The sequence below is a fragment of the Sorghum bicolor genome, chromosome 10 (genome assembly GCF_000003195.3).
Source record: "Sorghum bicolor cultivar BTx623 chromosome 10, Sorghum_bicolor_NCBIv3, whole genome shotgun sequence".
Classification (NCBI taxonomy): domain Eukaryota; kingdom Viridiplantae; phylum Streptophyta; class Magnoliopsida; order Poales; family Poaceae; genus Sorghum; species Sorghum bicolor.
Genome location: NC_012879.2, coordinates 56,423,439 through 56,437,616, shown reverse-complemented (window position 1 = coordinate 56,437,616; position 14,178 = coordinate 56,423,439). Strand labels below are relative to the sequence as shown.

The 14,178-nt window shown below is 41.2% G+C and overlaps 2 protein-coding genes across 3 annotated transcripts; one reads left to right on the top strand and one right to left on the bottom strand.

The window, feature by feature from the left end:
- Window positions 415-3,995, top strand: LOC110431217 (phosphoglycerate kinase, cytosolic). Of its 2 annotated transcripts, none has more exons than XM_021449973.1 (7): window positions 415-572; window positions 675-888; window positions 1,798-1,875; window positions 1,985-2,245; window positions 2,440-2,757; window positions 3,058-3,216; window positions 3,294-3,995. In XM_021449973.1, the coding sequence occupies exons 2-7, from the start codon at window positions 694-696 to the stop codon at window positions 3,486-3,488; spliced, it is 1,206 nt and encodes a 401-aa protein (XP_021305648.1). In that variant the 5' UTR covers window positions 415-572; window positions 675-693; the 3' UTR covers window positions 3,489-3,995. The 2 variants fall into 2 exon arrangements, with proteins under 2 accessions (XP_021305648.1, XP_021305649.1); XM_021449974.1 differs by having other exon boundaries at window positions 438-566.
- LOC8061588 (14 kDa zinc-binding protein) lies at window positions 9,484-11,592 on the bottom strand. Its single transcript, XM_002437377.2, has 6 exons — window positions 11,459-11,592; window positions 11,304-11,363; window positions 10,398-10,484; window positions 10,180-10,327; window positions 9,969-10,086; window positions 9,484-9,864 (listed from the first exon to the last, which is right to left on the bottom strand). Exons 1-6 carry the CDS (start codon window positions 11,512-11,514, stop codon window positions 9,797-9,799), a joined length of 537 nt encoding a protein of 178 aa, XP_002437422.1. The 5' UTR covers window positions 11,515-11,592; the 3' UTR covers window positions 9,484-9,796.

The following is a 14,178-nucleotide window of genomic DNA, read 5'->3' as shown; positions in this document are numbered from 1 at the left end:
ATTACACAGTTTAATTGTAAATCGCGAGACGAATTTTTTGATCCTAGTTAGTCCATAATTGGACAATATTTGCCACAAACAAAGTGCTACAGTAACGAAATCCAAAATCTTTTCGCATCTAAACAAGGTCTGAATTTTATAAGTGCCGCAGAACAAAATCATACAACTGCAGATAACGACAGCCACATGTCCACAGCCACGTCGAAAGCCCATTTCCACGCGTCACATTACAGAACCTTCTTCTCTCATCTCATCAAAAAAATAATAAAAAAAAATCCTTTGATGCAATGAATCTGGGCCGTCCATACGCTTCCAGGCCCAACGCCAACTAATCCGCGTGTACAAACCCACGGCGCCGCATAAAACCCTCGAGCGCGCCCACCCAAACGGTTATGGGCACTGTCCACTGGGACCCACTGTCAACAACGGCGACTCTTGGGCCCATTTCAGCGACTATAAAAAAAAGTTGAGCACCTTCCCGTGGCTTCCTCGTATCCAAAGCTGCTCCTGTTCTTCCCACCTCGGACCCAAATCAGCCCCCAAGAATCCGACCAGCCTGTTCCCTGGTACTGGTAGGCTTCCTTTTCCGTCTCTCGATCAGGACACGATTCAGTTGACGCCCGGTGTCGGGCGACAATCGCTGCCGTGACTTGTGGGATCGGATTTTGGCGCAGGGTTTAGTTTAGGGGAGGAATGGCGACCAAGAAGAGCGTGGGCACCCTGACGGAGGCGGATCTGAAGGGGAAGAAGGTGTTCCTCCGCGCCGACCTCAACGTCCCGCTGGGCGACAGCCAGAAGATCACCGACGACACCCGCATCCGCGCGTCCGTCCCCACCATCAAGTTCTTGATGGAGAAGGGCGCCAAGGTCATCCTGGCCAGCCATCTGGTGAGCACCGGTTTCTTGCTCTGTGCCTACTGCCGACTAGGTTAGTTTTCTAGTACGATTTGTGCTCGAGTGCATGAGATATGATGCTGATTTGGGCGATTGCTGATTGGTAACATCGGGTACAGTCCTGTGTAGGTTTCTACTCAGTATTAATGAGTTATTGGTAGCATCGGAGTACATTTGTACTAGTATCGATATCTGTTAGTATAGTATTAAGTATTCAGGAAGGATAAACGTGGCCTGAGTTCTATTTATGTGCCAAATATACCATCATTGTCAGTCAAAAGGTGATTACTTGAAGACATTAGGTTCAGAGTGGTGCAAGAAACTGCATATTTTGACCCTTTTTTTTTCTCGAATAGCGTAGGAGAACTGCACGTCATTTTATTAAGGTAGAAAAAATGTTACACCTGTCAACACACTGCATATTTTGACTTAGACATGCCCATTTCATTGATCCTGTAATTTCTGTAATAAATCGTTCAGTAATTGTCTTGAGTCATCAAAATTTAAAGCAATATTTCTAACATGCTGGTTTTCACAGTCTTTAGTTTGAGACTTTCTTCTTCAAACGATGTGGTTTGTTACCTACATTGTACCAATGCCTGGCAACCAATATATTAGAAGTTAACAATGGACCTACAGTAGTCATATCCTGTGGCACTTGAATTACGGATGCCATCCAAGACATGGATACACTAATGGAGCAGCCACTAGTTAGTAACATGATGTGATTTTCAACTTTTATTAGGTCAACCCAAATTCAAGATTCCCCTTAATAAGTAGCAGACTAAATATTCTATGCTTTGGAGAAAAAATTGTTCCTCCGTAATCATATTTAAGGTTATAACTACATTAATTGTTTCACTTGATCATGTCATTCTAATACAGTTACTATTTTCTCTTCAGGGACGTCCAAAAGGTGTCACTCCCAAGTACAGCTTGAAGCCTCTTGTCCCGCGCTTGTCTGAGCTCCTTGGAGTTAATGTATGCATTATGAAAATATAACTCATGTTCATTCCTGTACATAGTATGAAAAAACGGAACAATAACTCATCTTATCTACCCTTTACTTACTTCTTTACATTGTTAAAAGGTTGTTATGGCCAATGATTGCATTGGTGAGGAAGTTCAGAAGTTGGCTGCTTCTTTACCAGATGGAGGTGTTCTGCTTTTAGAAAATGTTAGGTTCTACAAGGAGGAAGAGAAGAATGACCCTGAATTTGCCAAGAAGCTGGCATCTGTTGCTGATCTCTATGTAAACGATGCCTTTGGTACGGCACACAGAGCTCATGCTTCAACCGAGGGAGTTACCAAGTATTTGAAACCTGCTGTGGCCGGCTTCCTTATGCAGAAGGTATTTTCTGGAGTTCAGTTAGTCTGTTATGTACTCCATTGTGAAGAATCAGTACTGTTTTTCCTTTTCAAGTTGCAAAGCCCTGATGGCTTTTCATTGACTTGAGGGTTGTTTCCAATTACCTGCAAATTGACAACATTGAAAGGTTCTGCAATATTGTTTTCATCTTTCGACTAAGAGCTCTCACATTTCAGGAACTTGACTATCTTGTTGGCGCTGTTGCCAACCCAAAGAAGCCATTCGCTGCAATTGTTGGTGGATCAAAGGTGTCCACAAAAATAGGGGTGATTGAGTCTCTATTGGCTAAGGTTGACATCCTAATCCTTGGTGGTGGTATGATATTCACATTTTATAAGGCCCAGGGATATGCTGTAGGCAAATCTCTTGTTGAGGAAGACAAGCTTGAACTGGCAACTTCACTTATTGAGAAAGCCAAGTCAAAGGGGGTCTCACTCCTGCTTCCCACTGATGTTGTAGTGGCTGACAAATTTGCTGCAGATGCTGACAGCAAGGTATGCTCTTACTACAAAAGACCCAGATTTTTTTATTGTAAGTATTCATGTTAGCCTACATGAAGTGTCTTCCGGAATTATCTTGCGTGGCAACTGAATAATGTAATGTAGAACCTGCACCAACAAAACTCTGTCGAGTAAGACAAGCTATTTGCACTTTGGTAATGCAACATAAGCCAGATTCTCGAGTTGTGGTAAGAAGTGGAATTGCTATACACAGTTCCCTCGTGGGTGCAGAAATCTTTGAAAATATAGGTCTTTTCTCACTCTGCTCATGCTTACACCTGTCGTCATTTGCAGACTGTTCCTGCATCATCTATCCCTGATGGTTGGATGGGCCTGGATATTGGCCCTGACTCTATCAAGACTTTCAGTAAGACTTTGGAGACCACCAAGACTGTCATCTGGAATGGGCCTATGGGAGTTTTTGAGTTTGAGAAGTTTGCAGCTGGCACTGATGTGAGTGATACCTTGCATACGAGTTATTTGCATCTGTGTGTTCTCTAGCTAAATAAATTCACCGCCTATTTGTTCAGGCGATTGCCAAGAAGTTAGCTGAAATCACTGCTAAAGGCGTGACAACCATCATTGGAGGTGGAGACTCTGTTGCTGCGGTCGAGAAGGCCGGGTTGGCGGACAAGATGAGCCACATTTCGACTGGCGGTGGTGCGAGCTTGGAGCTGCTGGAAGGCAAGACCCTCCCAGGTGTTCTTGCTCTTGACGAAGCGTAGGCTGGTCCTGCAGTATATACATGGTGCAAAATGCAAGTCCTCTTCTCCTGTCCATTAAACTAGGCGTGTCTCTTCTAGTTTTGCCAGATGAGTAGTGAATAAATTGGAGGTGTGCCCCGAACAAACTGATATGGTATTGGAATGGGATGCGTTTTATCCTTTCTTTACTCAAACCCTTTTTACAATAGCCATGCTTGGACTCTGGAAGTCTGGATGCCAGCCACTCAGTTGGCTGTTTGGTACTTCACGGATTTCATGGTGACATACCTCCGTGAAGACAAGTATGTCGAACACATTTGACTGATGGTGGTGGTGCGAAGACAAGGGTGCAGGGCCTTCCAAGTGTCTTTGATTTGGACTACACATTTGCGTTGCCTAGAAGGTCTGTGTCAGATGAACAATGAATAAATTTTGCCCTTGTGCGCATGGAGATGTGCCCCGGGCAAACAGATATGTCACGGATGTATTATTCGTTCTGCTGTATATCTAAAACCCTTTTACAGTACCTTTGTTTGGTCCTGGTCGCTACTCCTCCATCTTAGCCTACAAGGCATTCTTCATCGAGCAATAAAAAAAACTAGCATTTCAGGTGCAAAGAACCTTTGAAAAAACAGAGCAATTATTTATAGTATCAATTTTGTATTTGAAGTTCAAACATTTTGAAATTTAATTTTTTAAACAACCTCGGATAAAATCAACCAATATCAAAGTTGTAGATCTTGATCTTGATGAGAACTACAACTATGTAATTGGTGACTTCTTCATTTAAAAATCGTTTGAGGTCCTAAAAGTGTGGCTCAAGTTCTCGTGATTTAAAATTTAAATTTGTCAAACGACCTCAGAAAAAAATAATTAAAACTAAAGTTGTAGATCTCGATAAGAACTACAGGTTTGTAGTTGATAATTTTTTTAAAAAAAATCATTTAGAATCTTAAATATTTATTTTAAAATCCAAAAAAGTAAATACTAGGAGAATGGATATGTCAAGTAACTTTGGGTGAGTGGTTAGATGAGCTACACGCGAGGACACAAGTCTCAAGTTTGAATCATGTTGTGTAGTAAACATTTTACTATTTTTTGGTCCGTTATTTGGATTATCATTATCACCAACGATTCGCATTACTAATCAGCGGTGATAACCTATTATCATTGTCGGTTTCCAATCGGCAATGATGACCATGTCATCATGGTCGATGATTCACTACAGGGTGATGACAGTTCCTATGGTAGTGTTTTTTTGTTCTTTCATAGGTTGTGTGCATTGTTTGGAACTCTTTTTCACTCTTAATGAAGAAACATTATCAGCACATTTTCTAAAAGGTTAGTCCCTTAATGAATTTATTAGCGACATATTTGTACTCATCTATCTATCATCATACCGTGTTGAGTCGTTGCTTTAAGACCCTTATGAGAACAAAATCACCATAGCCTTATTCTTGATGACTTCATGTGCCTCATGTTGCAAAATGTCCTATGTCGGCCACCGTTTTGTTTCAACACCGAACTTGATCATCTCAACCTTGAGGTGCTTTGTTGGCTTGGTTAGATTGTCTTCATGTAAATTGTTATTGAACAACAAAATTTAGTATGCTATTATGAGAAATGGCTTATGCCCATCATCCATCACTATTTGGTAGTGAAAACATCTAGCTCCTAATTTGATTTTGGTGATAATGATTGTTGGAAATGAGCTTGTGTACTCTAGGAGGGGCAAAGCTCAAAAGTATATTGGGTATATATGTGAAAGAAGCCCTTGCACAATGAAGTATGTACATCAAATATATGACCAACACCCCTCCTCAAACTCATGATGGATCATGGAACCTAGGTTTGGATAGATAAAATTGGTGACGAGCTCTTGCTTGTGCCTTGGTAATGCAGTAAGTGAAATAAAGCTTTGAATGAACATAGTGAAGAGCTATAACATTATCCTACACTTATAGCCAAGTGTAGGCATCATCACCATTATGTTTGGTGAGATCATTGTTCACCGGATCTCCACTAGTACTATTAAATAACAAAGAAGTTGGGATAAAAAATGAAACACCAAAATGATCAAGTAACGATCATACCTCTGTGGTCACAAGAGCCATAGCATGCAACTTAGCTGCTGCACTTGATGAGAAATTATTTTCAACTTAGTATTCCAAGCGATGAAAGCTACATTGACACATGTGTGCTTGCGGATTTATCTGTTAGTTGTATCTAGTGTTGCTCAAATAGGAATTGTCATAGAGTACACGAAAAAATGAATAGAAGTGTCAGAATGAGTACATATCATCTTGGCAAAGTCTTAGAGATGGATAAAGCCTTACTATGGTGTTTCATGCAGTAAACCGAGGTGAACCGAGAAATATCATCCATAAATATGATATAGTATAGATGAACCCCTTTCCAAACAAAGGGTGTCAAGCTCAATACATCAGAATGAATAAGATCTAAGGGACCTTTCAACAATGATTCACTAGAGTCATATGGAAGCTAGAGCAATCTGCTTGGCTTATAGCCCTAACACTGGTATGAGTATACATCACCAAAGAAAGTTCCAAATAAGTTACAAAGAACTAATGTAGGTAGACGCAAACCACATAAATGTCCTCATCAATGATGCCACTAAGCAAAAAGATGAGGCTAGCATAGCAGAAGCAGAGCTCACAATACTAGCAATGCCAGTACAAGGAGGATGGAGCTAATCGAGCTTCTAAAATGCTGAGAATTGTACCAATGGGGGCCAAACAGCAATAGCAACTAGAACTCATGTATTGAGATCCTAAACATGATTCAAGAATAACACGCAACCATAATCATCGTGTTGGCCAGAGATTAGCTGCACCATCAGATTGAGAACATAAGAAACACTAGCAACATGAAAAGAGGAGGACAATAGAGTTTCATGACCGACAAAAGAAAGAAGTGGGCTATCAATGGTATGAACAATAATAGGATGTATGGATAGAGGAAAGACCTGCACAATCATGAGTCATGTGGAAAGAAGTACTAGAGTCAAGAATCCATGGTGTAGTACATGAAGTGGATGGTGGTGCCTTAGTGTGGAAGACTAATTAAGAAGTACCAATAGAAGTTGAAAGTTCAAAGGCTACAATAATAGAACTAGCAACCCTAGTAGTTGCAGAACTTGCAAGGCGATAGAGCAACATGAGTATCTCCTGTGTCTCATAGAACTATTCAAGCTACTCTAAGATGCTAGGACCTTGTGAGAAATGACCACCTCATCAAGAGTCTACTGGAAGAATAAGTCTTTGCATGACCATCTTTGTCATAGTAATCATAGTGAAGCCCACTAGTACTATCACTCTTCAAAGAGGATGCCATTGAAAATGGAGGGTGGCGATACAACATGAAGAGCCATGTGGGCCGTGTGGAAAGGGGGCTAGACAATGCAGTAGCAAGAGGAGCCATGCAGGAAACACAGAGAGGAGTGCCATATGGGCAGTGGTAGGAGGAGTCATGTGGGTTCTGCTCGAGTTGGCAGTGACGGACAACCAAGGAGCGCACAACATAAGAGCCAATGCCAACGAGCTATTTGACAGTGCGAGCAATGGCAGTGTTGTGCCACTCGCATGCATGGGTGATGTCGGGAAGAGCCACAACCAACGATGACAATGTTTAGGCACCGCAATGGTAGTGTTGTGCCACTCGCACACATGGGCGATGTCTGGAAGAGCCACAACCAACGATGACAACGTTTGGGCACCGCATGAACCGCAACCCAAACCCTAATCCTAGAGCTTGGCTTAGATAGTACATTGGAAAATGAGCTTGTGAATTCCAAGAGGGGTGTCAAATACACACACACACACACACACACACACACACACACACACACTTTTTTGCGAGCATTTGATGTATAAGTCATTATAAATAAGCCAAATTACCAATAAATAATAGAAACAATAATCTTCTTGAGAGAAAAGAATTAAACAAAATCTAGTGGTAATCAAATCAAGATAAAATTGGAATTTATTCTACCACGACATCATATTGAAAAATGCACCGTCGGGATGTAGCAAAGGTGGATAGAAGCTAACTGAATCTATACAAATATACAAGCAATAATTCATGACACGGAGAAAAAAACAATTATTGGTTTGTAAAACTGAATAATTGACTTGTCTCCCCCTTTTAATCTCTGCTTGTGGTTAAGCAATAAGCTTTCTTTAGTAAAAGGAGATGAAACAAAATGGATGAGTAATAGTATGCATTAAAGCCTGCATTGTCATCTCATCCTGATGCCTTGCTGAGAAACCATCAACTACAACATAGTTCCAACACATTAACACAAATTGCTAGTTCAGAGACTTTTTTTTTTTTGACAAACCACGAAGTACGTACACACGAATCCTACTCCTGTGAGACATGCATGACGCTTGGTTTAAAAAAGATGAAACAAGCACATACCGGCGAAGCAAGGAACTCATCTGTCGAGAGCCTCCACGATGCTTTGCCGGCCGCCGGCCCTTTGGTGGTTGCGAGAGAGTGAAGCTGCAACATGATCTGGCGACGCGTCTCCGATCCGAGCGCACTTGAGAGACGCCGGCCGGCCGGCCACCAGATCATGCTGGCAGCTTCAACCTCTCACACCAGCAAAGTGTTCTTCCTTCCTTCCTTCCCCACCCGGATTTGGGACGCCCAAAACGAGCAGAAAAGAGGACTGAGGAGGAGCATGCATGCAGCTACAGTTTTGGCGTGTGCGAAGGCAAGGAGGGGGGACGGCGACGAGACGAAATCAGAGCTCGACTGCGCGAGCCATGCACGGACGGACGGGGACGGAGGTCGCATTGCATTGGATTGCTGTTAAGCAAAGCAGAGCACTACATACATGCATGCATGCATGCATGGTCCCTCGTGCGGTGCGCCCACCCGGCCGGCCAACCCCTATACTCGTGACGCTGCCGTTTTGTGCCCCAGCCAGACGAGACGTACGACGCTGTCGTGCTCTCGCTGCATCTGCTGCACGTACGTATTCGTATGCGTCTCTGTTGTGTAGCCTGTCCTCGCGCGTTGGTATAGCCCAGGCAGGCTGTGTCCTGGACCTGGCATGGGCAGCTTGATCGGCGTCATCTGAGTCTTGCGACCTCACCTCTCAATGCAATGCAGCTAACCAGCCTGTTCTGATTGCAAGCAACGTCTCTTTCCTCCTCAAAAAAATTCAGGCCTCGTTTGGTTCTCCTTGCTAAATTTTTGCCAGCTAAAATTATTTTAGTTACTCTTGGGTGACTAGTAGGACTAAACTATTTTAGCTCCTTTTTAGTTAGTATGTTTGGAACTTTAGTCACTAGAATGACTAGCTGGCTAAAATTTAGCAAGAGGAACCAAACAGGTCCTTGAATCTTCCAACAATGGATTCAGTCTTTCAACAATTGTCATTTCTCTTCAAGAATGGATTCAATCTTTCAGCGATTGTCTTTTGTCTTCCAGACGAGCATGTACTGGGTGAAAGGTTAGCATCCAGCTGCGTGCCAAGTTGGTGATGTGGGATGTGGGATGGGCAGAGAAGATGTACCTTGACACCAGAAATGAGCTGTGCTTGACTTGAAAATTTGGTTTTTAGCATGCAATAATTCCATTAGAGTGATTATGATGGCCGAACAACCTGATAACACTTTTGTTTTGCTTATTATAAGCACCGAAACAGAATTATGGCCACCACATTATTGTTGCAGGATTTGGAGTTGTTGCATTGTATTCCCTTTCGATCATTATTCCATCATGTATATGAATATATAAAAGAAAAGTGTATTGATGCATGGTTTGTGAATTATATCGTCGCTTTATCAGTTTTCTACCACAGTAAAAAAAATAGGCATCAATTACCAGGGCATACCGCCTATGCTTCTTGTAAAGTTTCACCTGGCTCAGGTGAAATTTGGTGCTCTGAATGTGTGTACATGTGCAACAAATGATATCACTTGGTCTATCTAGTTATGTAAAATGGAATATAAGTAAGTCCATTTGGATTCCAACATAAAAATAATTAACAATCCCGCTCAGCACTTGGATGGTTCAAACAATCTTGAAGATGTGCCATATGGGTAAAAACATATGTTCAAACAATCTGAAATATGCACAGCTGATTGTTTTGTAGGATAATTCTAAAACCTGTTTAATATTCTCAAAAAATCTGCTGCAAAAGTTTTTCCTTAGCAAAATGCTGCAAAAGCTCAGTAATTCCAGAGATGAGTGCTCAAAAGGGGGCAATCACAGGGGCAGATACTAGTACATCACTCTCTTTTTGGAAAGAGGGTATGCTCGACACAAAAGAAATCAAACATGTCCCCCTTCATAATTTAACCAGGGGGCCACTTCATCTGCCTTCCACCGAGTACATGCAAGTGCAGATGATAGACAGATTGACCTGTGGACAGATAAATGACACACCATTAGCATCAAAATGAAAACATTTGGAGAAAAGAAGCAGGGAAAAAAGTGTGGGGTGAAGGTTGCCCATGAGCTCCTTACATCCTTCAGCTCCATTGTTGATGACGACACGGTACCCATTTGCTACACCTTCCTTTTCTGCTACTACTTTCGCCGCGTAAAGAAGCTGGCCCAGAATTTCAGTATGCCTTGGCTCAGCCTAAGAACAAGTAACAATGTCATAAAAAGTCATGGTAAAATGTTTTACAGGCTCAACTCCTTTTGTGGACACAATATGAACTAGACTACATACCTTGTCTAATCCAGTTAGCCCATCTCTCACTTTTGGGATGACTAGAACGTGTACAGGGGCTTGTGGATTAATATCTCTAAATGCCAAGACATTTTCATCTTCATATACTATACTTGAAGGAATTTCCTTTGCAATGATCTTGTCAAAACTGAGAAAATTAAACGTAAGTGAATATTCAGAGCCACAAAACAGAGTATAAGCAAGCTTATGAGATCTACATGGTAGGTCCTCCAGTATCAGCGGTGGCGGCGGCTGCTCTGGCAGCAGCTTCCTCATTTGTTGATGAAGCAATATGGCGCACAAATCTAAAGTATCAAGGAAATGTATCAGAAATCAACTTTAGACTATTTAAGGACCATAAGTGCGTAAAGGGCTAAAAGAGATGACCCTAAAAAAATTCAAAGGAACTGAAGTTAGTAGAAACTCAAGACGATTAGTAACTGAAAGTAGCCGGTTCCTGACCATGCCAGGGATCTGGTTGAATATTGAACCGGATCAATTTGCACAGACAAGTTTTTATGACCACTATAACAAACTGGGAGGCCACAGTGACCATTTTGCAGAAGATCTGGAACGGGTAACAAACGTTATGAGTCCTTCCTCCTTGCTATTGACTACCAATTGACTGGAATCAAGAATGTCCGAAGAATACTAGACCACTTGGGGTACTTGTCATGTATTGAAGAAATGAATCTCAACTATACTTGTTGAATTCTAGTGAACCTAGACGTTGGCCTAACACAAAAGCTTATGTCAGGAATGGTTTCCTTGTGCCTTAATAAGTTAATATTCACCTTGCACTGTCCATGACTAAAGTAGGAGGGAGTTTCTCTCAGTTCAGTCAAGTGTTTAAACTGTCATCTAATGTTAACTCTGGAACAATTACAACTCTAACCACCGTTGTCCTACAAATTATTCTAAAGCCAAACATAGGTTTCGTTAGCAACCAAGCAGTGAGAGGAATTGTACTGACGACTATGATATAATGATACCATCGATTGTAGGCGATGCCGCAACTACTCAAATACCAAAGATACGAACAAATCAAGAAGCCGAGCCTCGCCAACAGGAACGGCCCTAAATCCAATACAAAAATTACAATAAACATGAGCACAGAGAGCCACCTTCGGGGAGGCACGCGGTGGGGGACCCGGAGAACCTGCGGCCGCAGCGAGGCAGAGCGCCTGTAACAACAGAGGGAAGGACGAGTTGGGCTCGACGGGATTGGATGCGATTGCTGCTCAAAACTATTGTAGGAGAGTAGAATCGAAGAGATTACCTGAGGAGAGAGGACGTGGCCGCCGTGAGCGTGGCTGCCGCCGCCCTGGTCGCCATGGGAGGCGATGGGTGGAGAGTGGAATGGTGCGCTGCCGCGGCCGTGCGGGGGGGATGCGGCTCCCGTGCTGGGCCAGTGAGCCCACAAGACATTCATAATAGCCGTCCGATGGAATGTTTCACGGTCCAGATGGAGGCCTGTCTGCTGAGATCTACGGAGAATCGAGATATCCCAAAATTTGTTACTAGCCCAATAATATGAGCCCAAACGCCCAAATCATTTTCAAGCCCACTGACTTTTTTTTGCAAAGAAAAGAGAGATTATATTAGAAAGCCCAAATCATTTTTAAGCCTACTGACATTTTTTGTGAAGGAAAGGGAGATTATTATTATATTAAAACTGCATAGTACATTCTCAAATAACGCAGAACTCCACCGGCTCCGGCTTGGGACCATAAGCCCGTGCAGGGAGAGAGGTTGGAGGAAGATCAAATGTCAAGGAGTGCCATTGTAAAGAGCAATGCTAAAAGATAAGTGTCATGGCAGAAAGTACTGTTGACTGATTTATTGTAAGAGAAAAACACTGCTGAATGGCTGGCAGATTCGATTGATAAGTCAAAACGAACAAGACAAGTTGCTGATAAGTCATAGCAGAAAGTACTGAACCATATAAAAAACATCTCTCACGCTAAGCGAGTATATCAGTCTTATATTGCTCCATATACATGTCCTGCAGTATCTTCTTGCTAGGAAAGTCGCAACTAGCTTACAATAACAAAGAAAACATGTCAGGCTATGAATTGAAAAAAAAAAGATTTATCTAAAGTCCGACAGCAATTCCCAGATGAGAACATGAACAGTTCAATAGTAAGGTAACTTTTGCTTATGAAAAGACATCCAGAGTTCAATAGTAGTCATTACTGATAATGACGCCTACACCTAATTTCACCTTAAGATGAGAACATGAACAGTTCAGATCACTGCACAGCATCTTCATATTCTTACTCCATTGTTCAGTTTTAAAGAACAATGGTAAGTACGACAGCATAATGTTCTTAGCCAATTTGAGGTTCAAATTTCTATTCTCTAAGTACAGAGCAGATAGACTAAAAGAAGCCTATCCTATCCTTCAGAAGGAAAAGGCCTACCATAATCAACCTATGGCACTCAGCTAATCTAAGCAGCATAAAAACTACCGTGCTTTTGGGTTCCTTCAATAGTACCACAAATGGAAACGAAATTAGTTCAAAATGCATGTCTTGCCATAACGTCGAAAGCTCTAATTTGTTTCCATTTGTGTTAAAGCATCTCCAACAATTTATCATCCAACTTTTTCGTCCTTAATTTTTTGGTAAAATAAGAAAATCATCTCTAATAGTTTATCATCTTTCCTCTCCTATCTTTTCCAACCTTTTATCCCAAGTGACCATATAGGCGCACAGCCTAGAAGAGCGCATCCGGAGATTCCTGGCCTATCTTGTACAAAGAAAGAAAGACAAGGTTCCGGATAAGAAAAATGCAAGAGAGAAAATATAGAAAGGCTTAAACGTGTAAAAAAACAAATTCAGGGTTCCTAAAATATAAAAAGGTAAAAGTGCCTAGAATACAACTTTAAAATAGAACTTTTAGAATAAAAATATAAGAAACTCTTAGAGATGACTTTTTTTTTTCTTCTTATATTAATTTAGGAATTAACAAACACCATATTTTGGAGAACAAAATATGAAGATCTCTTAGAGATGTTCTTACTGTCGACGAACCAAACAGCACGTAATTTCTCACCCACAAAGAGACAACAACAAATCTATAAACCTTTCACTATCTTTTTACCCAGAAAGTATGGTCCTGAAGGTAGAACGACTTGCACTGTCCAGACTTTTAACGGTGAGCATCCATTAAGATTCAACGAACATGAATTTAAATGTACAAATATTGAAAGGGTATAGCAGAACATTGTGAATAGGCAGACGACTAGGCACGCCACGTCCCCCATTTGTAACATGCTAATTGGTAGATGCACGTGATATAGCTATAGGTCATCTACAAGGATTTACAGCACAATTGTACTGGAAGAATTAATTTCTAATAGATAGACGAGTATACAGACAGCCCCAATAATGATTATGAGTTATGACATGCGAGGAATTAATCCACGTATGTGCATTCAACATGATGTTGAATTGTGCAGTGTTGATGCAGCTTGTACAGTTATGTAGACTAAAGAATGGGTTCAGTTGAAGAATACTTTTTTTTAGAATTTCAGTTTAAGAATACAAGCTAAATGGCTTACACGAAAAAAAAATTAATGCATACAAATGGCAGAGAAACCAATAGCCCCTGCTTTGAGTGCAAGAAGGGTCAGTGTACATGTGTATTTTAGTAACCTATGGGGATAAAAATAGGTATAGACAATACCAAGCAATGATTAATCTATACTGCTATAAACATCAAAAGAAAAAAAATGAAGAACGTAACCTACATTGTCACATTCTTCCTTCTGGATTCCCTTGTCAATATTATGAGTTATGACGGTTTAATGTTCCAGTAGCAGGTAAAAATATCCACAGAAAGGTTATATCCATGTACATCTAACAAACAGAAATAATTGAGGATAAACAATACTCCACTCCAAATTATAAGACGTTTTGGCTTTTTTAGATATATAGTTTCTGCTATGTACTTAGATATACGCTTTGTTTGTATATATAGCAAAAAGAATGTATC